Source organism: Palaemon carinicauda, chromosome 6 (assembly GCF_036898095.1).
Source record: "Palaemon carinicauda isolate YSFRI2023 chromosome 6, ASM3689809v2, whole genome shotgun sequence".
NCBI lineage: Eukaryota > Metazoa > Arthropoda > Malacostraca > Decapoda > Palaemonidae > Palaemon > Palaemon carinicauda.
In genome coordinates, this window is record NC_090730.1 from 29,043,296 (window position 1) to 29,068,512 (window position 25,217).

Consider the following 25,217-nt stretch of genomic DNA (forward strand, 5'->3'; position numbering starts at 1 on the left):
TCTCCTGCTCCTTCTCCTCCACTCTAAGCTGATTGTGCAGTTTTATTTTTTTTTTTTTTTTTAGTTTTATTTTGTTTATTTATTTTTTTGCAGCTTGCAGCTTCTCCTGCTCCTTCTCCTCCACTCTAAGCTGCTTGTGCAGTTTTATTCTATTTTTTTTTTGCAGTTTTATTTTTTTTTATTTATTTTTTTTTTGCAGCTTGCAGCTTCTCCTGCTCCTTCTCCTCCACTCTAAGCTGATTGTGCAGTTTTATTTTTTTTTTTTTTTTTAGTTTTATTTTGTTTATTTATTTTTTTGCAGCTTGCAGCTTCTCCTGCTCCTTCTCCTCCACTCTAAGCTGCTTGTGCAGTTTTATTCTATTTTTTTTTTTGCAGTTTTATTTTTTTTTATTTATTTTTTTTTTGCAGCTTGCAGCTTCTCCTGCTCCTTCTCCTCCACTCTAAGCTGCTTGTGCAGTTTTATTCCTTTTTTTTTGCAGTTTTATTTTTTTATTTATTTATTTTTTTTTTTTTGCAGCTTGCAGCTTCTCTTGCTCCTTCTCCTCCACTCTAAGCTACTTGTTCAGTTTTATTCTTTTTTTTGCAGTTTTTTTAATTTATTTTGTTTTCATTTTTTTTTGCAGTTTTATTTTTTTTTTTTTTGCAGCTTGCAGCTTCTCCTGCTCCTTCTCCTCCACTCTAAGCTGCTTGTGCAGTTTTATTTTTTTTTTCATTTTTTTTGCAATTTTTTTTCTTTTTTTATTTTTTTTTTTGCAGCTTGCAGCTTCTCCTGCTCCTTCTCCTCCACTCTAAGCTGCTTGTGCAGTTTTATTCTTTTTTTTTGCAGTTTTATTTTTTTTTATTTTTTTTTTTTTTTTGCAGCTTGCAGCTTCTCCTGCTCCTTCTCCTCCACTCTAAGCTTCTTGTGCAGTTTTATTCTTTTTTTCATTTTTTTTTTGCAGTTTTATTTTATTTTATTTTTTTTTTGCAGCTTGCAGCTTCTCCTGCTCCTTCTCTTCCACTCTAAGCTGCTTGTGCAGTTTTATTTTTTTTTTCATTTTTTTTTTGCAGCTTGCAGCTTCTCCTGCTCCTTTTCCTCCACTCTAAGCTGCTTGTGCAGTTTTATTCCTTTTTTTTTCAGTTTTATTTTTTTTTATTTATTTATTTTTTTTTGCAGCTTGCAGCTTCTCTTGCTCCTTCTCCTCCACTCTAAGCTACTTGTGCAGTTTTATTTTTTTTTTTTTTTATTTTTTTTTGCAGTTTTATTTTATTTTAATTTTTTTTTGCAGCTTGCAGCTTCTCCTGCTCCTTTTCCTCCACTCTAAGCTGCTTGTGCAGTTTTATTCTTTTTTTTTTTTTTTTTTTTGCAGTTTTTTTTTTATTTTTTTGCAGTTTTATTTTTTTTCAGTTTTATTTTCATTTATCTTCTTTGCAGCTTGCAGCTTCTCCTGATCCTTCTTCACTCTATGCTGCTTTGGTAGTTTTATTATTTTTTTTCAGTTTTATTTACTTTTTATTTTTTTTTTGCAGTTTTATTTTTTTTTGTATTTTGCAGTTTTGTTTTATTTAATTTTTTTTGCAGTTTTAGTTATTTCTTTTTTTTTTTGTTTTTGCAGCTTGCAGCTTTTCCTGCTCCTACTCCTCCACTCTAAGCTGCTTTTGCAGTTTTATTCTTTTTTTTTTTGCAGTTTTATTAATTTTTTATTTGCAGTTTTTTTTTGCAGTTTTATTTATTTATTTAATTATTTATTATTTTTTTTTTTGCAGCTTGCAGCTTCTCCTGCTTCTTATCCTTAACTCTAAGCTTCTTTTGCAGTTTTATTATTTCTTTTTATTTTTTTTTGCAGTTTTATTTAATTTTTTTTTCTTTGCAGCTTGCAGCTTCTCCTGCTCCTTCTCCTCCACTCTAAGCTGCTTTTGCAGTTTTATTCTTTTTTTTTTTTGCAGTTTTATTTATTTTATTTTTTTGCAGTTTTATTTTTTTTTGCAGTTTTATTTTCATTTATTTTCTTTGCAGCTTGCAGCTTCTCCTGCTCCTTCTCCTCCACTCTAAGCTGCTTTTGCAGTTTTATTTTTTTTTCAGTTTTATTTCCATTTTTCTTTCTTTGCAGATTGCAGCTTCTCCTGCTCCTTCTCCACTCTAAGCTGCTTGGGCAGTTTTATTATTTTTTTTTCAGTTTTACTTTCTTTTTATTTTTTATTGGTTTTATTTTTTTTGCAGTTTTATTTTATTTTTTTGCAGTTTTATTTTATTTTATTTTTTCTTTGCTGTTTTAGTTATTTTTTTTTGCAGCTTGCAGCTTTTCCTGCTCCTTCTCCTCCACTCTAAGCTGCTTGTGCAGTTTTATTCCTTTTTTTTTCTTTTGCAGTTTTATTTATTTATTTATTATTTTTTTTTTTTTTTTTGCAGCTAGCAGCTTCTCCTGCTCCTTCTCCTCTACTCTTAGCTGCTTGTGCAGTTTTATTCTTTTTTTTTTTGCAGTTTTATTTTTTTTTTTTTGTAGCTTGCAGCTTCTCCTGCTCCTTCTCCTCCACTCTAAGCTGCTTTTTTCAATTTTATTCTTTTTTTTTTTTTTGCAGTTTAATTTTTCATTTTATTTTTTTTTTCAGCTAGCAGCTTCTCTTGCTCCTTTTCCTCCACTCAAAGCTGCTTGTGCAGTTTTATTTTTTTTTGCAGTTTTATTTTATTTTTTTTTTTTTGCAGCTTGCAGCTTCTCCTGCTCCTTCTCCTCCACTCTAAGCTGCTTTTGCAATTTTATTCTTTTTTTTTTTTTGCAGTTTTATTTTTCATTTTATTTTTTTTTCAGCTAGCAGCTTCTCCTGCTCCTTCTCCTCCACTCTAAGCTGCTTGTGCAGTTTTATTTTTTTTTTAATTTTTTTTTTTTTGCAGTTTTATTTTATTTTAATTTTTTTTTTCTGCATCTTGCAGCTTCTCCTGCTCCTTCTCCTCCACTCTAAGCTGCTTGTGCAGTTTTATTCTTTTTTTTTTTTCTTTTTTTTGCAGTTTTATTTTATTTTAATTTTTTTGCAGCTTGCAGCTTCTCCTGCTCCTTCTCCTCCATTCTTAGCTGCTTTTGTAGTTCTATTATTTCTTTTTATTCTTTTTTTTTGCAGCTTGCAGCTTCTCCTGTTCCTTTTCCTCCACTCTAAGCTGCTTTTGCAGTTATATATATATATATATATATATATATATATATATATATATATATATATATATATATATATATATATATATACACATATATTTTTCAGTTTTATTTTATTTATTTATTTATTTTTTTGCAGCTTGCAGCTTCTCCTGCTCCTTCTCCTCCACTCTAAGCTGCTTGTGCAGTTTTATTCTTTTTTTTTTTTTTGCAGTTTTGTTTCATTTTAATTTTTTTTTTTTTGCAGCTTGCAGCTTCTCCTGATCTTTCTCCTCCACTCTAAGCTGCTAGTGCAGTTATATTCTTTTTTTTTTTTTTTTTTGCAGTTTTATTTTATTTTAATTTTTTTTTTTTGCAGTTTTATTTTATTTTATTTTTTTTAGCAGCTTGCAGCTTCTCCTGCTCCTTCTCCTCCATTCTTAGCTGCTTTTGTAGTTCTATTATTTCTTCTTATTCTTTTTTTTTTTTTTTGCAGCTAGCAGCTTCTCCAGTTCCTTCTCCTCCACTCTCAGCTGCTTTTGCAGTTTTATTCTTTTTTTTTTTTCGCAGTTTTATTTTATTTAAATTTTTTTTGCAGCTTGCAGCTTCTCCTGCTCCTTCTCCTCCATTCTTAGCTGCTTTTGCAGTTTTATTCTTTTTTTTTTGCAGTTTTATTTATCTTTTTCTTTTTTTTTGCAGTTTTATTTATCTTTTTCTTTTTTTTTTGCAGCTAGCAGCTTCTTCTCCTCCACTCTAAGCTGCTTGTGCAGTTTTATTCTTTTTTTTTTTTTGCAGTTTTATTTATCTTTTTCTTTTTTTTTTTTTTTTGCAGCTAGCAGCTTCTTCTCCTCCACTCTAAGCTGCTTGTGCAGTTTTATTTATTTTTTTTCTTTTTTTGTAGTTTTATTTATTTATTTTTCTTTTTTTGCATCTTGCAGCTTCTCCTGCTCCTTCTCCTCCACCCTAAGCTGCTTGTGCAGTTTTATTCTTTTTTTTTTTGGCAGTTTTATTTTTTTTTTTTTTTTTTGCAGCTTGCATCTTCTCCTGCTCCTACTTCTCCACTCTAAGCTGTTTGTGCATTTTTATTTTTTTTTCTTTATTTTTTTATTTTATTCTTTTTTTTACAGCTTGCAGCTTCTCCTGCTCCTTCTCCTCCACTCTAAGCTGCTTGTGCAGTTTAATTTTTTTTTTTTTTCAGTTTTAATTTGTTTTTTTTTCAGTTTTAATTTTATTTTTTTTATTGCAGCTTGCAGTTTTATTTATTTATTTATTTTTATTTTTTTTTTTTTAGGTTTTATTTATTTATTTATTTTTTTTTTGCAGCATGCAGCTTCTCCTCCACTCTAAGGTGCTTGTGCAGTTTTATTTTATTTTATTTTTTTTATTTGCTGTTTTATTTATTTTTTTTTTATTAATAGTTATTTTTTTTTTTTTTTGCAGTTTGTGGCTTCTCCTGCTCCTTCTCCTCCATTTTAAGCTGCTTGCTCAGTTTTATTCTTTTTTTTTGCAGTTTTATTTTTTTTTGCAGCTTGCAGCTTCTCCTGCTCCTTCTCCTCCACTCTAAGCTGCTTGTGCAGTTTTATTTTATTTTTTTTTATTTGCAGTTTTATTCATTTATTTATTTTTTTATTTAATTTTTTTTTTTTTTACAGCTTGCAGCTTCTCCTGCTCCTTCTCCACTCTAAGCTGTTTCTGCAGTTTTATTCTTTTATTTTATTTTATTTATTTATTCATTTATGTTTTTTTTTCACAGCCCTCAGCTTCTCCTGCTCCTTGTCCTTCACTCTAAGCTGCTTCTGCAGTTCTATTCTTTCTTTTTTTTTTTTTTTTTTTTTTTTTTGCAGCTTCTCCTGCTCCTTCTCCTCCACTCTCAAGCTTCTTTTGCATATTCATATATATTTTTTTCTTTTTCTTTCTTATTTTTCTTTTTTTTTTTTTTATTTTTCTATTCAGCTTCTGCTCCTTCTCCTCCACTCTAAGCTGTTGCTGCTGCAGTTTTTTCTTCCTTTTCCTTTTTTTTTTTTTTTTTTTTTTTTTTTTTCATAGCAGCTTCCCCTCTAAGCTACTTCTTTTTTGTTTTGTTTTTGTTGGTGGTGGGGGGTAATTTTTCTTTATTTTTCATATTTTTCTGCTACTGATCTAGATGCCTTTCCATTTGCACCTTGATACATGTCTTCTACCTCTCAAGCACTCGTGGACAATGTTCCTAGAATCCTCTTTTCTCTCCTCATTTTTAATAATATCCAGACATATCTCCTTCAAAAAGATTTAGCTCTTTCCCCAGCCTAATTTCTTTGGTCTCTCCTAGAAGGACCTGACTGCCTACTAGAAGAATTTCCGCTCTTTCCCTCTGCAGAGCCAGTCTTCTAGGTTATTCCATCAGAACCACCCGAAGGTTAGTATCCGAAAGAATAGATCTAGATATCTGACCATTTGTTCACCTGACGAAGCCCCTGTACGACCCCACCAGGGAACAGAGCATACTAGAAAAAGCGAAGATTTTTCCCTCAGCAGAGCAAATCCTTCAGGGTATTCCAGGTATCTCTTAAACTGGGTTCTTGAGCACTTGCTGGAAACTTCCTTTAAGCTCGGCATCTAAGTCAGAAGATGTTTTAACTTGTCCTTTAGTAGCTCTAAACTAATATTGAAGTCTCTGAGCATAAATTCATTGATATAAATGAGAATTTCCTCTACTGCGGATTTTAAATTTTTACTCCTCCTCCTCCTCCTCCTCCTCTTCCTCTTCCTCCTCCTCTTCCTCTTCCTCTTCCTCCTCCTCTTCCTCCTCCTCTTCCTCTTCCTCCTCCTCTTCCTCTTCCTCCTCCTCTTCCTCTTCCTCTTCCTCCTCCTCTTCCTCTCCCTCTCCCTCCTCCTCTTCCTCTTCCTCTTCCTCCTCCTCCTCCTCCTCCTCCTCCTCCAATTCTTCGTCTCCTTCATAACTTGAAATATCTTCATATGAATGTTCCATCAACATAGTATCCTCATCAACTAGATAATCATCATCAGAGTTAAAATCATACTCCTCATCAGCATCGGAATCATATTCATAATCCCATTCATCTGATTCATCTTCATCCAACCATTCTTGCATCTTTGGATTTTCGAAAAGTTTATCTGTAAAATCTTTGACAAATTTTCTTACATCGTTGTATTCCTCCCTCTTCTCTTTATCAGTTAAAAGATCTTTTGCGTAGTTGATATGTTGCATGATCTCATGTACTTCCCGTTGGTCTTTGTCAGACCCATGGCACTTATCAGGATGGTACTCGAGTGCCATTTTCCTGTAGGCTTTTTTTATTTCCTTCTGGGAAGCGTCTGTTTTAACACCTATTATTTGGAAAGGACATCCATGAATTTCCATTCTTTCCAGTGCCTCGGCATAATAAACCAAGTCTTCTTGCAGCTCCTCCTCTTCGTCCAGTTGCTCAAATAGAGCAATTGCATCTCTGTATTTTCCATCTAATAAGTAGCATAGACCGAGTCTTAATCTAATTTCGGGATCTGTCTCGTCAATAGCAAGAGCACTCAGGAAACATTCGCGAGCTTCTTCCAGCCGTCGAAGCTTGCACAAGATATTCCCTTTCAATTGAGGCAGTTCTGCGCGAGCCCAGGGGAAGAAGGACTCTAGCTTCTGACAGCGCGAAATTGTTTTTAAGACAGCATCAAACTCAGAGTTGTCTATCATCGAGGGAATCGTATTCCATAATATCTGCCGCTGCAGGAACTCCCGTGCTTTGAGTGCCCTAGGGTGATTTGGGCATTCCTTCAGAACTTCGTCCAAATTTTTTTCAGCCTCCTCAAAGTCACAGTGACTTGCACAAAATATGGCAGATTCCACTTTTACATACGAGTTTTCTTTGTGTTCATCGGGCAGCTCATCTAAAACGTTCTGGGCCTCATCCCATCTGCCCAATGCCATCAAACATCTGAGCTCCTTCACGCGGCATTCCAACACGTCGTCAAAATCTTCAAGGACAACTCTTAGGAAAACTAACGCCGAATCAAAGTCTTCATTGTGTATACAACGATCCATCTCAGATTCCAGGACGTTTCGACGAGTTACTGGTCTTTCCTCTTCTGCTTCTTCCATTCGTTCTTCCAGTTTTTTTGATAAATCGTTGTATTCTCGATTTTTCAGATTTTCGAATTTATTGAATTCCTCCTCCTCCTCCTCCTCCTCCTCCTCCTTTTCCTCCTCCTTCTCCTCCTCCTCCTCCTTTTCCTCCTCCTCCTCCTCCTTTTCCTCCTCCCTCCTCCTCCTCCTCCTCCTCCTCCTCCTCCTCCTCCTCCTTTCCTCCTCCTCCTTTTCCTCCTCCTCCTCCTCCTCCTCCTCCTTTTCCTCCTCCTCCTCCTCCTCCTCCTCCTCCTCCTCCTCCTCCTCCTCCTTTTCCTCCTCCTCCTTTTCCTCCTCCTCCTCCTTTTCCTCCTCCTCCTTTTCCTCCTCCTCCTTTTCCTCCTCCTCCTCCTCCTCCTCCTTTTCCTCCTTCTCCTTCTCCTCCTTCTCCTCCTCCTCCTTTTCCTCCTTTTCCTCCTTCTCCTCCTCCTTTTCCTCCTCCTCCTCCTCCTTCTTCTCCTTCTCGTCCTCCTCCTCCTCGTCCTCCTCCTCGTCCCTCGTCCTCCTCCTCCTCTTCCTCGTCCTCCTCCTCCTCTTCCTCGTCCTCCTCCTCCTCTTCCTCGTCCTCCTCCTCCTCTTCCTCGTCCTCCTCCTCCTCCTCTTCCTCGTCCTCGTCCTCCTCCTCTTCCTCGTCCTCCTCCTCCTCGTCCTCCTCCTCTTCCTCGTCCTCGTCCTCGTCCTCGTCCTCGTCCTCGTCCTCTTCCTCGTCCTCGTCCTCTTCCTCTTCCTCGTCCTCGTCCTCTTCCTCTTCCTCGTCCTCGTCCTCCTCCTCTTCCTCGTCCTCGTCCTCCTCCTCTTCCTCTTCCTCGTCCTCCTCCTCTTCCTCTTCCTCGTCCTCGTCCTCCTCCTCTTCCTCGTCCTCCTCCTCCTCCTCTTCCTCGTCGTCCTCCTCTTCCTCGTCGTCCTCCTCTTCCTCGTCCTCCTCCTCTTCCTCGTCGTCCTCCTCTTCCTCGTCCTCCTCCTCTTCCTCGTCCTCCTCTTCCTCGTCCTCCTCCTCTTCCTCGTCCTCCTCCTCTTCCTCGTCGTCCTCCTCTTCCTCGTCCTCCTCCTCCTCTTCCTCGTCCTCTTCCTCGTCCTCCTCCTCTTCCTCGTCCTCTTCCTCGTCCTCCTCCTCGTCCTCCTCCTCTTCCTCCTCCTCCTCCTCCTCCTCTTCCTCGTCCTCCTCCTCTTCCTCGTCCTCCTCCTCTTCCTCGTCCTCCTCCTCTTCCTCGTCCTCCTCCTCTTCCTCGTCCTCCTCCTCTTCCTCCTCCTCTTCCTCCTCCTCTTCCTCTTCTTCTTCTTCTTCGTCCTCCTCCTCTTCCTCTTCTTCCTCTTCTTCCTCTTCTTCCTCCTCCTCTTCCTCCTCCTCCTCCTCTTCCTCCTCCTCCTCCTCCTCCTCCTCCTCCTCTTCCTCCTCCTCCTCTAATTCTTCGTCTCCTTCATAACTTGAAATATCTTCATATGAATGTTCCATCAACATAGTATCCTCATCAACTAGATAATCATCATCAGAGTTAAAATCATACTCCTCATCAGCATCGGAATCATATTCATAATCCCATTCATCTGATTCATCTTCATCCAACCATTCTTGCATCTTTGGATTTTCGAAAAGTTTATCTGTAAAATCTTTGACAAATTTTCTTACATCGTTGTATTCCTCCCTCTTCTCTTTATCAGTTAAAAGATCTTTTGCGTAGTTGATATGTTGCATGATCTCATGTACTTCCCGTTGGTCTTTGTCAGACCCATGGCACTTATCAGGATGGTACTCGAGTGCCATTTTCCTGTAGGCTTTTTTTATTTCCTTCTGGGAAGCGTCTGTTTTAACACCTATTATTTGGAAAGGACATCCATGAATTTCCATTCTTTCCAGTGCCTCGGCATAATAAACCAAGTCTTCTTGCAGCTCCTCCTCTTCGTCCAGTTGCTCAAATAGAGCAATTGCATCTCTGTATTTTCCATCTAATAAGTAGCATAGACCGAGTCTTAATCTAATTTCGGGATCTGTCTCGTCAATAGCAAGAGCACTCAGGAAACATTCGCGAGCTTCTTCCAGCCGTCGAAGCTTGCACAAGATATTCCCTTTCAATTGAGGCAGTTCTGCGCGAGCCCAGGGGAAGAAGGACTCTAGCTTCTGACAGCGCGAAATTGTTTTTAAGACAGCATCAAACTCAGAGTTGTCTATCATCGAGGGAATCGTATTCCATAATATCTGCCGCTGCAGGAACTCCCGTGCTTTGAGTGCCCTAGGGTGATTTGGGCATTCCTTCAGAACTTCGTCCAAATTTTTTTCAGCCTCCTCAAAGTCACAGTGACTTGCACAAAATATGGCAGATTCCACTTTTACATACGAGTTTTCTTTGTGTTCATCGGGCAGCTCATCTAAAACGTTCTGGGCCTCATCCCATCTGCCCAATGCCATCAAACATCTGAGCTCCTTCACGCGGCATTCCAACACGTCGTCAAAATCTTTAAGGACAACTCTTAGGAAAACTAACGCCAACTCAAAGTCTTCATTGTGTATACAACGATCCATCTCAGATTCCAGGACGTTTCGACGAGTTACTGGTCTTTCCTCTTCTGCTTCTTCCATTCGTTCTTCCAGTGTTTTTGATAAATCGTTGGATTCACGATTTTTCAGATTTTCGAATTCATTGAATTCCTCCTCTTCCTCTTCCTCTTCCTCTTCCTCTTCCTCTTCCTCTTCCTCTTCCTCCTCCTCCTCCTCTTCCTCTTCCTCTTCCTCCTCATCATCATCTAATTCCTTCTCCTCTTCTTCAGCAGGAAGATCGATTTCATCTTCCAGTTCATCCTGGAAAGCTCCTTCAGCTGGAAGAAATTCACCGTCTTCCAGCTCTTCCTGGAACATTCCTTCAGCTGGAAGAAACTCACCCTCTTCCAGCTCTTCCTGGAACATTCCTTCAGCTGGAAGAAACTCGCCCTCTTCCAGCTCTTCCTGGAACATTCCTTCAGCTGGAAGAAACTCACCCTCTTCCAACTCTTCCTGGAACATTCCTTCAGCTGGAAGAAACTCACCCTCTTCCAGCTCTTCCTGGAACATTCCTTCAGCTGGAAGAAACTCGCCCTCTTCCTGGAACATTCCTTCAGCTGGAAGAAACTCGCCCTCTTCCTGGAACATTCCTTCAGCTGGAAGAAACTCGACCTCTTCCAGCTCTTCCTGGAACATTCCTTCAGCTGGAAGAAACTCTCACCCTCTTCCAGCTCTTCCTGGAACATTCCTTCAGCTGGAAGAAACTCGCCCTCTTCCTGGAACATTCCTTCAGCTGGAAGAAACTCGCCCTCTTCCTGGAACATTCCTTCAGCTGGAAGAAACTCGCCCTCTTCCTGGAACATTCCTTCAGCTGGAAGAAACTCGCCCTCTTCCTGGAACATTCCTTCAGCTGGAAGAAACTCGCCCTCTTCCTGGAACATTCCTTCAGCTGGAAGAAACTCGCCCTCTTCCTGGAACATTCCTTCAGCTGGAAGAAACTCGCCCTCTTCCTGGAACATTCCTTCAGCTGGAAGAAACTCGCCCTCTTCCTGGAACATTCCTTCAGCTGGAAGAAACTCGCCCTCTTCCTGGAACATTCCTTCAGCTGGAAGAAACTCGCCCTCTTCCTGGAACATTCCTTCAGCTGGAAGAAACTCGCCCTCATCCTGGAACATTCCTTCAGCTGGAAGAAACTCGCCCTCTTCCTGGAACATTCTTTCAGCTGGAAGAAACTCGCCCTCTTCCTGGAACATTCCTTCAGCTGGAAGAAACTCGCCCTCATCCTGGAACATTCCTTCAGCTGGAAGAAACTCACCCTCTTCCTGGAACATTCCTTCAGCTGGAAGAAACTCGCCCTCTTCCTGGAACATTCCTTCAGCTGGAAGAAACTCGCCCTCATCCTGGAACATTCCTTCAGCTGGAAGAAACTCGCCCTCTTCCTGGAACTCTTCCTGGAACATTCCTTCAGTTGTAAGAAACTCACCCCACTCCTGGAACATTCCTTCAGCTGGAAGAAACTCACCCCACTCCTGGAACATTCCTTCAGCTGGAAGAAACTCACCCTCTTCCTGGAGCATTCCTTCAGCTGGAAGAAACTCACCCCACTCCTGGAACATTCCTTCAGCTGGAAGAAACTCACCCCACTCCTGGAACATTCCTTCAGCTGGAAGAAACTCACCCCACTCCTGGAACATTCCTTCAGCTGGAAGAAACTCACCCCACTCCTGGAACATTCCTTCAGCTGGAAGAAACTCGCCCTCTTCCTGGAACATTCCTTCAGGTGGAAGAAACTCGCCCTCTTCCTGGAACATTCCTTCAGCTGGAAGAAACTCGCCCTCTTCCTGGAACATTCCTTCAGCTGGAAGAAACTCGCCCTCATCCTGGAACATTCCTTCAGCTGGAAGAAACTCGCCCTCTTCCTGGAACATTCCTTCAGCTGGAAGAAACTCACCCCACTCCTGGAACATTCCTTCAGCTGGAAGAAACTCACCCTCTTCCTGGAACATTCCTTCAGCTGGAAGAAACTCACCCCACTCCTGGAACATTCCTTCAGCTGGAAGAAACTCACCCCACTCCTGGAACATTCCTTCAGCTGGAAGAAACTCACCCCACTCCTGGAACATTCCTTCAGCTGGAAGAAACTCACCCCACTCCTGGAACATTCTTTCAGCTGGAAGAAACACCCTCTTCCTGGAACATTCCTTCAGCTGGAAGAAACTCACCCCACTCCTGGAACATTCCTTCAGCTGGAAGAAACTCACCCTCTTCCTGGAACATTCCTTCAGCTGGAAGAAACTCACCCTCTTCCAGCTCTTCCTGGAACATTCCTTCAGCTGGAAGAAACTCACCCCACTCCTGGAACATTCCTTCAGCTGGAAGAAACTCACCCCACTCCTGGAACATTCCTTCAGCTGGAAGAAACTCGCCCTCTTCCTGAAACATTCCTTCAGCTGGAAGAAACTCGCCCTCTTCCTGAAACATTCCTTCAGCTGGAAGAAACTCACCCCACTCCTGGAACATTCCTTCAGCTGGAAGAAACTCACCCCACTCCTGGAACATTCCTTCAGCTGGAAGAAACTCACCCCACTCCTGGAACATTCCTTCAGCTGGAAGAAACTCACCCTCTTCCTGGAACATTCCTTCAGCTGGAAGAAACTCACCCTCTTCCTGGAATATTCCTTCAGCTGGAAGAAACTCACCCTCTTCCTGGAACATTCCTTCAGCTGGAAGAAACTCACCCTCTTCCTGGAACATTCCTTCAGCTGGAAGAAACTCACCCTCTTCCTGGAACATTCCTTCAGCTGGAAGAAACTCACCCTCTTCCTGGAACATTCCTTCAGCTGGAAGAAACTCGCCCTCTTCCTGGGTAGTTTCTCCGATTTGCTCGAGAAGATTCTGCAAAAGCTCTTCATCTCTCACAGTCTCTCCTCCTTTTCCGTTTCTTCCACACAGGTTCCTGAAAAAGAAAAATGCTCCGACGGCAGCAGTGCCAAAGGCAGCTGTGCCAGAGAGCAAGGCCATCTTCGGCCAAAGGACATGTTGGTCGACCAAACGGAGAATTTCATCCTTCTCCACTGCTTCGCCGCCGACAATGTCCCTCGCCAGGCCCACCAGAGTTCTGTCGCAGGGTGACAAGTTCGGTTCCTCGTACCTAACTAGGTTCGATAAACCAATGTACCCAAGGGCAGAATGCAGGCGCCGCCATATCCTGTTTTGGGTCCTGTAATCCTGCAGGTGCCGCCATATCCTGTTTTGGGTCCTGTAATCCTGCAGGTTCCGACGCGCCGCGTCGCACAAGTCTAGCTCTTCCTCCAGAGCTGATCGCCATTGCCATCCTCCGTTAAGGAGAATTCCTACCGCTTTCTTTATTGCCTCCATTTCAAAAGTCACGCCAAATGCTTTCAAAACTTGAAAAACCATATTTATGATTACCGAAACCTTTCCTGAATTTAGCATTATTTTTAAGAAAAAAAAGCAAGTTGAGGACTGAGAGAGAGAGAGAGAGAGAGAGAGAGAGAGAGAACACCACAAATTCTTTTGTCTTCAACTGGAGTTCACATGTCTTCAAGTATGAGAGAGAGAGAGAGAGAGAGAGAGAGAGAGAGAATAGTGTATAATAATTTTCTTATACATACTTACATACATACATACATAAACGAGTAAAACGTCCGAGAATCCACAAGATAAAGAAGTACAGAAAGGAATTAAAAAACAACAACAAAAGGAAAGTAAGGCGGAAAACAGGAGAAATCTTTCGCAGTAGATGATTTTGTTCTTTTCCAAGGATTTCATTCCTTAATTATTCGTTCGTTTTCAATCCATTTATGGAAATTCTTTCCTATTCTAATGGCCAGTGTAAGAGAGAGAGAGAGAGAGAGAGAGAGAGAGAGAGAAGAGAAATCCCAAATGTGTCTGTTCGATAGGGTCTTCAAAGTGTCTCCAGCGGAAGACAGGACAATTTAGTCTAATGGCCGGCGTAACAGAGAGAGAGAGAGAGAGAGAGAGAGAGAGAGCATTCACGTCATATTTCATTTCCATTTATTCGCAGAAAGTAACGTCCATCTCTCTCTCTCTCTCTCTCTCTCTCTCTCTCTCGCTCTCTCTCTCTTTATATATATATATATATATATATATCAGCCGTTACTAGTCCACTGCAGAACAAAAGCCTCGGACTTTTTTTTAACTTCGAGTCTGTTCCTGGTCTTTCTATATCAGTTTATGCCTATAAATTTCTTTAGTTCGTCAATCCATCGTCTTCTCTTCCTTTCCCTGCTGGTTTTGAGATAATTAGGGACCCATCCGTTATATTTCATGAGAGAGAGAGAGAGAGAGAGAGAGAGAGAGAGAGAGATGTTGCTGACTGTATTATCTAAAGGTAAATAATTCTTTAAGACAAATTGAATACTGACATAACATAACTTGTCATTGCTTATATTGATCAATTGTAGCAGAAGCGATAATGAATAATGAGGGAATGAGGACACAAGAAAAATTTAAATAACCACCACAGACAAACACACACACATTATTATCACAGAAATATCCAGATAAGATGGTCTACAATAGGACGTAAATTGCAAAACTACCAAGATTATTTTAATATCTTTTTAAATTGGCCAATCTGACATTTTCAGTCAACTTTTTAATCCGCGAAAATTGAGGTTTGCTTACCGAGATAGAGTTGAACGTAAAGGTTTTCAATTCTTACTACTTTCCTCTCCCTTCGTTCAATATATATCATTATTTCCTCTTATGCCCTTTCTTTCAATCCCTATCTTTTCCTGTATCCCAATTCTTTGCAACAGCAGTAATTTCATTAACGCCCAAACCAGCTGATTGACAGGAGGCCTTCTCCTCCCCCTCCCCCCTCAGACCGTGGGAAAAAGCGAGCCAATGTTTTTACGACCGAGTTCAAGCAAAGAATTGGGATACAGGAAAAGATAGGGATTGAAAGAAGGGGGAATAAGAAGAAACAATGATAAATATTGGTCAAAGAGAGAGGAAAGTAATAAGAATTGATTGCCTTTACGTACATCTCTTTGTCGGTAAGGAAACTTGAATTTTTGCAGATGAAAAAAGCTGATTGATAAAAAGTCAGATTGGTCAATTTAAAAAGATATTAAAATGATCTTTGTAGTTTCGTCATTTGCGTCCAATTGAAGACGCCTTTGTCTGGATATTTCTAAGATGATAATGTGTGTGTGTGTCTGTGATGATTATTTAAATTCGTCTTGCGTCCTCATTCCCTTATTATTTATTATCGCTTCTGCTACAATTGATCAATTTAAGCAATGACAAGTCATGTTATGTCAGTATTCAATTTGTCTTAAGGAATTATTTACCTTCAAATGATACAGTCAGCAACTAGACTCTCTCTCTCTCTCTCTCTCTCTCTCTCTCTCTCTCTCTCTCACATAAGATATAACAGAATGGGTCCCTAATAATTACAAAAGAAGCAGGGGAAGGAAGAGAAGACGATGGATTGACGAACTAAGGAAATTTGCGGGGATAACCTGACCTAGAAAGACCATAAACAGACGCAAGTGGATAAAAAAAAACTCCGAGGCCTTTGTTCTGCAGTGGACTAGTAACGGCTGATTATATATATATATATATATATATAAATATATATATATATATATATATATATTTGTATATATACATACATATATATATATATATATATAAGTATATATATATATATATATATATAAGTATATATATATATATATATATAAGTATATATATATATATATATATAAGTATATATATATATATATAAGTATATATATATATATATATATAAGTATATATATATATATATATATATGGATAAATATCAACACAACATCGTGTTCAAATAGAAATAAATTTCTACCTCATACTTGGGATCGAACGCTAGCCCCTTCTAATGAAAGGCCAGGTCGAAACCAACCATGCCACGAGAGCCCATAAAAGGAAATCTTAACCTGACACTAATCTAGCTGTCCGAGGATTTACCTGGTGAGACATCAGTCTCTTTACCAGCGAGTTTTACTAGATTTCCCCGGGCCACCACGTGACACAATTGGTAGTAATTCATTCAAATTACCCCTAATGAGTCAATATGGATAAATATCAACACAACATCGTGTTCAAATAGAAATAAATTTCTACCTCATACTTGGGATCGAACGCTAGCCCCTTCTAATGAAAGGCCAGGTCGAAACCAACCATGCCACGAGAGCCCATAAAAGGAAATCTTAACCTGACACTAATCTAGCTGTCCGAGGATTTACCTGGTGAGACATCAGTCTCTTTACCAGCGAGTTTTACTAGATTTCCCCGGGCCACCACGTGACACAATTGGTAGTAATTCATTCAAATTACCCCTAATGAGTCAATATGGATAAATATCAACACAACATCGTGTTCAAATAGAAATAAATTTCTACCTCATACTTGGGATCGAACGCTAGCCCCTTCTAATGAAAGGCCAGGTCGAAACCAACCATGCCACGAGAGCCCATAAAAGGAAATCTTAACCTGACACTAATCTAGCTGTCCGAGGATTTACCTGGTGAGACATCAGTCTCTTTACCAGCGAGTTTTACTAGATTTCCCCGGGCCACCACGTGACACAATTGGTAGTAATTCATTCAAATTACCCCTAATGAGTCAATATGGATAAATATCAACACAACATCGTGTTCAAATAGAAATAAATTTCTACCTCATACTTGGGATCGAACGCTAGCCCCTTCTAATGAAAGGCCAGGTCGAAACCAACCATGCCACGAGAGCCCATAAAAGGAAATCTTAACCTGACACTAATCTAGCTGTCCGAGGATTTACCTGGTGAGACATCAGTCTCTTCACCAGCGAGTTTTACTAGATTTCCCCGGGCCACCACGTGACACAATTGGTAGTAATTCATTCAAATTACCCCTAATGAGTCAATATGGATAAATATCAACACAACATCGTGTTCAAATAGAAATAAATTTCTACCTCATACTTGGGATCGAACGCTAGCCCCTTCTAATGAAAGGCCAGGTCGAAACCAACCATGCCACGAGAGCCCATAAAAGGAAATCTTAACCTGACACTAATCTAGCTGTCCGAGGATTTGAATGAATTACTACCAATTGTGTCACGTGGTGGCCCGGGGAAATCTAGTAAAACTCGCTGGTAAAGAGACTGATGTCTCACCAGGTAAATCCTCGGACAGCTAGATTAGTGTCAGGTTAAGATTTCCTTTTATGGGCTCTCGTGGCATGGTTGGTTTCGACCTGGCCTTTCATTAGAAGGGGCTAGCGTTCGATCCCAAGTATGAGGTAGAAATTTATTTCTATTTGAACACGATGTTGTGTTGATATTTATCCATATTGACTCATTAGGGGTAATTTGAATGAATTACTACCAATTGTGTCACGTGGTGGCCCGGGGAAATCTAGTAAAACTCGCTGGTAAAGAGACTGATGTCTCACCAGGTAAATCCTCGGACAGCTAGATTAGTGTCAGGTTAAGATTTCCTTTTATGGGCTCTCGTGGCATGGTTGGTTTCGACCTGGCCTTTCATTAGAAGGGGCTAGCGTTCGATCCCAAGTATGAGGTAGAAATTTATTTCTATTTGAACACGATGTTGTGTTGATATTTATCCATATTGACTCATTAGGGGTAATTTGAATGAATTACTACCAATTGTGTCACGTGGTGTCCCGGGGAAATCTAGTAAAACTCGCTGGTAAAGAGACTGATGTCTCACCAGGTAAATCCTCGGACAGCTAGATTAGTGTCAGGTTAAGATTTCCTTTTATGGGCTCTCGTGGCATGGTTGGTTTCGACCTGGCCTTTCATTAGAAGGGGCTAGCGTTCGATCCCAAGTATGAGGTAGAAATTTATTTCTATTTGAACACGATGTTGTGTTGATATTTATCCATATTGACTCATTAGGGGTAATTTGAATGAATTACTACCAATTGTGTCACGTGGTGGCCCGGGGAAATCTAGTAAAACTCGCTGGTAAAGAGACTGATGTCTCACCAGGTAAATCCTCGGACAGCTAGATTAGTGTCAGGTTAAGATTTCCTTTTATGGGCTCTCGTGGCATGGTTGGTTTCGACCTGGCCTTTCATTAGAAGGGGCTAGCGTTCGATCCCAAGTATGAGGTAGAAATTTATTTCTATTTGAACACGATGTTGTGTTGATATTTATCCATATTGACTCATTAGGGGTAATTTGAATGAATTACTACCAATTGTGTCACGTGGTGGCCCGGGGAAATCTAGTAAAACTCGCTGGTAAAGAGACTGATGTCTCACCAGGTAAATCCTCGGACAGCTAGATTAGTGTCAGGTTAAGATTTCCTTTTATGGGCTCTCGTGGCATGGTTGGTTTCGACCTGGCCTTTCATTAGAAGGGGCTAGCGTTCGATCCCAAGTATGATATATATATATATATATATACACACACACACACACACACATATATATATATATATATATATATGTATGTATATATATACATATATATATGTATATATATACATATACATATAAACATACATATATATAAAACAAATGGTAGAACTTCGGCGAGTTATCAAATTAACGGAAAACCTTGTATACCCGAGAAAGGAAAAGGGGTAAACTGTAAACAACGCGTGTGAGTGTGTACGATAATTTTGGTTGAAAAAAAAAAAACGACAGTTTTAAGGATCATGTACGATAATCCAGTCGAAATAATCTGGCAACCCTGGCTGTGACCTATACCTGGACCCAAGTGATTTAAGATCTTTCTCGATTTTCACGGAAAGTATTTAAAGTATCGATACTTTTAAAAAGTATGGAAAAATATATAAAGGGAAGATAGAAAAAATTATAAGAAATTTAGTTGTATCATATGAGATATATGCTAAAAATTAAAGCTCACTATTATTATTATTATTATTATTATCATCATCATCATTATTATTATTATTATTATCATCATCATCATCATCATTATTATTATTATTATTATCATTATTATTATTATTATTATCATTATTATTATTATTATCATTATTATTATTATTATCATTATTATTATTATTACTTGCTAAGCTACAACCCGGGTTTAGAAAAGCATGATGCTATAAGCCCAAGGGCTCCAACAGGGAAAATAGCCTAGTGAGGAAAGGAAATAAGGAAATAAATGAACTGCAAGTGCGTATCACTGCCAATTGCTATCAGAGCCTTTATTTTTCAATTTAATCAAAGAATGCAAAGAGCCGTTGTAATATCAGTACCAGTCAAAGCATTAATACAGGTTTGAGACTTAAGGGTAGAAGAGACTCTTTAGCTACGGTAAGCAGCTCTTCTAGGAGAAGGACACTCCAAAATCAAACAGTTGTTCTCTAATCTTGGGTAGTGCCATAGCCTCTGTGCCATGGTCTTCCACTGTTTTGGGTTAGAGTTCTCTTGCTTGAGGGTGCACTCGGGCACACGATTCTATCTTATTTCTCTTCCTCTTGTTTCGTCAGAGTTTTTATAATATATATATATATATATATATATATATGAAGTATTTATTTTAATGTAGTTCTCTTCTTAAAATATTTTATTTTTCCTTGTTTCCTTTCCTCACTGTGCTATTTTCCCTGTTGGAGCCACTATGCTTATAGCCATTTTGCTTTTATAACTAGGGTTGTAGCTTAGTAAGTTATAATAATAATAATAATAATAATAATAATAATAATAATAATATCACAGGAGAAGCCTTTTTTACGTTTATTTTTTTTTGTTTCTTTGCCAATCTGTGACAAGAGATTTATTTCAATGTTATTATTGTTCCTAAACTTCTTGTCTAGCTTTTTCTTATTTCCTTTCCTCACTGGACTATTTTCCCTGTTGGAGCCCTTGCGCTGTATAGCATCCTGCTTTTCCAACTAGGGTTGTAGCTTAGCAAATAGTAATAGTAATGAGAAGAAGACTAGCAAAAAGACTTGGATAAACCTTGAATGCATTAGTTATATTTATTATTATTATTATTATTATTATTTTTATTATTATTATTAATATTATTATTATTATTATTATTAATAATAATAATAATAATAATATTATTATTATTATTATTATTATTATTAATATTATTATTACAGTGATACCTCTGGATACGAAAGTTTCTGCTTACGAAAAATTCAGGATGCGAAAAGTGATTCGAAGATTTTTATGCCCCAGGATACGGATAAAATTTCAGGATACGAAAACCTTATGAGATCCCAACTCTTCGCCGAGAGTAATTTTAAAAAGCGCGCGCCGCCAGACTTTGAACTTGGGTAGACTCACTTACAGCCTCCCGCTCACCCATTGGTTATCTCCCTACTCAGACGCTAGCTGACGCCATAAGATCCTGCTTTCCTATTGGTCGGCAACTATCCCAGCTTGCCTACGCACGGGCGTTCATCTCTCTCTCTCTCTTTTCGTTCCGACCGCGGTATCGTTAACAGACATTGTGTTGTGTGCTTTCGCTTGTTTGACTTTGTGTTAATATACAGTACATTCGTACGCCACGTGTTATCGTTAATAAACTTTCGTTACTGTGCACTGTACTGTATTAGTGTTTACTATACATAGACTGTATATAACGTTACGTAGTGTATTATATTACGTATTATTGAAGCCATGGGTCCCAAGAATGTTGCCGAAGGAAAGAAGAAGAAGACGATGCTCTCGATGGAGACGAAACTTGAAATCGTTAAAAAGTACGAGTCTGGCATGCGTTTAAGTGCGATCGCCAAGGAGTATGGCCGGAATCCGTCTACGATAGGCACCATCCTGAAGCAGAAGGCGGCCATCAAAGCAGCAACACCTTCTAAGGGCGTCACTATTTTCTCCAACAAGAGAACGCACGTGCATGACGAGATGGAGAGGCTGCTTCTTGTGTGGATCAAGAACAAAGAGATCTCAGGAGACACCATCACTGAGACTACAATTTGCCAGAAGGCCTCCGCCATTTTCGGTGATCTCGTGCGTGCTCAGGCCGAAGAAGGAGCAGGAGAAGGAACATCCCAGCAGGAACCCCCAGAGTTTAAGGCTTCTCGTGGGTGGTTTGAGAAGTTCAAGAAAAGGACTGGCATCCATTCAGTGGTACGGCATGGGGAGGCAGCCAGCTCGGACACGAAGGCTGCCGAAGCCTTTGTTAAAACGTTCGAGGAGTTGACTCTGCAGGAAGGCTACACTTCGCAGCAAGTTTTCAATTGCGACGAAACTGGGCATTTTCTGGAAGAAAATGCCTCGTCGGACATTCATCACGGCGGAGGAGAAGAGGCTACCCGGACATAAGCCTATGAAGGACAGGCTTACCCTTGCTTTTTGTGCAAACGCCAGTGGGGACTGCAAGATAAAGCCCCTGCTGGTGTACCATTCAGAAATCCCCGAGCCTTCAAAGCCCACAAAGTTATTAAGGAGAACCTTCCCGTGATGTGGAAGGCGAATGCAAAAGCCTGGGTAACGAGGCAACTGTTCATTGATTGGGTGAATGTCTGCTTCGGTCCGACTGTCCGAAAATATTTGGAAGAAAAGCGCCTCCCTATGAAATGTCTGCTGGTGTTGGACAATGCTCCAGCTCACCCTCCTGGCCTCGAGGAATATCTTCTGGCCGAGTATTCCTTCATAAAGGTCCTGTATCTACCGCCTAACACCACCCCTCTCCTCCAGCCCATGGACCAGCAAGTTATTTCTAATTTTAAAAAATTGTACACGAAGCATCTCTACAAGAGATGTTTCCAAGTCACAGAGAGTACAAACCTCACTCTGCGTGAATTTTGGAAAGATCACTTCAACATCGTGATATGCCTCAAACTCATCGATCTCGCTTGGCAGGAAGTTTCGAGGCGTACCCTAAACTCATCTTGGAGGAAGCTGTGGCCCGATGCTGTCTCTGCACGAGACTTCGAGGGGTTCGGGAAGCCTGGAGGAGATGCCGAGATCGTTGACGATCCTGAACCAATTCAGCAGTCTGAGGTGGCTGACATCGTACATCTTGGTACGTCCATGGGGCTGGAAGTTAGCGCGGAAGATATCGATGAACTTATCGAGGAGCACCACGAGGAGTTGACGACGGACGACTTGAAGGAGTTGGAGACGATGCAAGTGAGTGATGTTCAAGAGCAGTTCTCTAGCGGTGATGAGGAGGATGTTGCACCTTTGAAAACGGCAGACATTAAGGAAATTCTTGCATGTTTCCATAAAATGGCAGACTACGTCGAAAAGGAACATCCAGAAAAAGTTTATACCAACCGTACGCTTCAACACTGCAATGACGTTTGCCTAACGCATTTTAGAAATGTGTTGAAAAGTAGGCAGAAACAAGCTTCAATGGATAGTTTCTTATTAAAGAGGCCAGCGGTATTGGTAGGCCAAGACGAAGGTGAAAGTAAAGAAAAGAAACAGAAAAAAGAAAGAGATGAAGAAGTAGAAGGTGAAAGTAAAGAAAAGAAACAGAAAAAAGAAAGTGATAAAGAAGTAGAAGAGATTTAGAAAATAAGAAAAACGTAAAGTTATAAAAAGGCAAAAAAAAAAAAAATTCAATTTTAAGTTTTATGTTACCGTTAAGTGTTAAAGTAATTTTTTCTTTCATTTTATAGTTTTCCATACGTAATGTTAAGTGTTAATTATTTCTGCCATTTTTTTTATTTTGTAAAGTTTAAGTGTTAATGTGTTAAGTGTGTAAATTACTGTACGTAGTCTGTCACTTGTTACGTTTTCTGCCTTATGCCATCCTCCTCTGCCGCGACTTCGCTATCGGACATCGTCTCACTCAAAAGGTAAGTTTCAACTTTTTTGTTACACTAATTAACTGTAACCTTTTTTTCAGAGTGTACAGGTACAGTATCAATCATTAATTTAGGTGTACGTACAGGTACAGTAACAATACACCTTCACTGATCTAAATGCTTTACGTACATACAGTACCGTAACTTTTATACAGTATCGTACCGTAGTAAAGAAAACGGACCGTTTTCTTTGGGCTTGGGGGGGATAACTTGGCTATAACTACGTACTGTACATTATTGAATAATCTCATAGTGGTTTCTGGAATGGATTAGGCTGTTTTTAACGGTTGTGTTAATTATTGAATGATAGAAATGGCTGCAATGCATGTTTATTACTACAGTTTAGCGTGTTTATGAAAGAAAAGGTGACTTTTTATAAGGCTTGGAACGGATTAGGCTATTTACATGTAAAACGCGACTCAGGATACGAAAATATCAGGATACGAAACCGCATCCTGAACGGATTAATTTCGTATCCTGAGGCATCACTGTATTATTATTATTATTATTATTATTACTTGCTAGGCTACAACACTAGTAGGCAAAGCAAGCTGCTATAAGCCCAGGGGCTCCAACAGGGAAAATAGCCCAGTGAGGAGAGGAAACAAGAAAAAATAAAATATTTTAAGAATAACAAGAGTATGATAAATAGGCCTATATAAACTATAAAAAACTAATCTTTTTTATATTCATTATAAAGACAGCGAATACAAATATATAAATTGTACTAGAAAACAAGAAGTAAATTATTTCATTTAATAATTTACGTGATACGTTTATCTTCCCTTTTATTTAATGTTGTTACTCTTCTTAAAATATTTCATTTTCAGTTTTCCTTTCCTCACTGAGCTATTTTCCCTGTTGGAGCCCCTGGGCTTATAGCATTCTGCTTTTCCAACTAGGGTTGTAGCTTACCAAGTAATAATAATAATGATAATAATAATATGAGTGTATCTACACAATATCTTTATATCAATATGATAATTGTTCTTTGTAGAAACATTAATTTCCTCATGATGAAAAGTGACATCTCCTTGCTTCGTGGCCCGGGTTAAGGGTAGAAGAGGCTCTTCAGCTATGGTAAGCAGCTCTTCCAAGAGAAGGACATTCCAAAATCAAACCATTGATTTCTAGTCTTGGGTAGTACCATAGCCTCTGTACCATGGTCTTCCACAGTCTTGGTTTAGAGTTCTCTTGCTTGAGGGTACACTCGGGCACACTATTCTATGTAATTTCTCTTGTTTTATGGTTTATAGGATTAATCTTTTGACTTTACTGTGGGACTCTATAACATAGTTTGGGGAGAGAGAGAGAGAGAGAGAGAGAGAGAGAGAGAGAGCAGTCTCCTGTATGATATAACAATGATGAATTAGAAATTGATTCAATACAGTATGTCAAAAGATGGAGAAACGCAGTCATATATATATATATATAATATATATATATATATATATATATAGAGAGAGAGAGAGAGAGAGAGAGAGAGAGAGAGAGAGAAATTTACCATTCATTAGAAATGACCCTCTCTAGCAAGTGTTTAAAGAGGAAACATCTGATAACAGCGCAGGTAGCTGGTATGGGAACGTCATTGTTCTGTAAGTATCTCTCTGTAGGTTTTGTACGTTTACTGTACCTATAAAATGTATAGAAACCTCCTTCCATAAGTACAGGGCTGCCAAATACAAGAGCCCTTGGTTCTTTTGCATTTGAACATCAGGTTTCCTGTCATTCTTACGCTATATTTTTAGGCTATATACATACATACATATATATATATATATATATATATATGCCGAGAAAGAAAGAAATAGGCTTAAATAAATGAACAGCTTTATAGCGCTTTTAAGAACCTGCAAAACGGCTCTGAAATTAGTCCTATTGCAAAACAATATTTATTTAAATCATTCAAATTCACGAAAAATGGTTTTAAATCGTTCAATAAACTCTCTTAGCTGGAAGAAAAATCTAGGCCTATGTCATCATCATCATTAGCCGTTGATAATCCACTGCGGAACAAAGGCCTCAGACATGTCCTTCCATTCCCGCTTGCTTCTTTTGCAATCTCCAGGAACCTACTCTGTTGTTCTTAACATCAATCTATTGTCTGACATTCTACTTATAGGCCTTGGCCATATATGAGGATTTATAATAAACAAAAAAGACAATAAAAAATCTTTTTTCATTGTTTATATATGATGACCTCTATTCTAATGTTGTTATTGATCCAAAGATATATTCCATGTAGGGTGATAATGTGAACTTTGTAATCTATAATCTTGGGGACACTTTAGGCTCAAGGAAGGAAGCTGGCTGATATTAACCTACTCTCTGATATAACAATACATTCTGAGCATCTCTCTCTCTCTCTCTCTCTCTCTCTCTCTCTCTCTGAAAATTTACTAAATTCAGAGATACTTTAACGTGGTGAAAGGGTTTATGTATCGCCATGATCAGCAAAGCTATACTAGTCATGACCCCCCCCCCCCATACTAGGTTGGTTTGCTGTGAGCGATCAGACCAAAGTCTCCCACCATCAACAATTTGCAGTTGGCCAGCCTGGTGATTAGAGCTGGCCAAAGTCCAGGCATTTCATATCTGAGGCCTTTGTCCTGCAGTAGACTGGAAACGCCTGCATATGTAGGCCTACGCGTACTTCAGTCCTAGAAGTGACATCATTATTATTATTATTATTATTATTATGATGATGATGATGATGATGATGAT

The 25,217-nt window shown here is 39.3% G+C and overlaps 1 protein-coding gene and 1 long non-coding RNA gene across 2 annotated transcripts in view; both read right to left on the reverse strand.

The window, feature by feature from the left end:
* The window catches only part of LOC137642063 (uncharacterized), a 55,609-nt gene that overhangs the window by 13,543 nt on the left and 16,849 nt on the right, over positions 1-25,217 (reverse strand). The window lies entirely within an intron of this gene.
* On the reverse strand, positions 8,582-9,924 carry LOC137642318 (dnaJ homolog subfamily C member 7-like; the record flags this gene model as incomplete). Its single annotated transcript, XM_068374821.1, has 1 exon — positions 8,582-9,924. A coding segment is annotated over exon 1 (1,212 nt), but the record flags the coding sequence as incomplete, so codon positions are not given.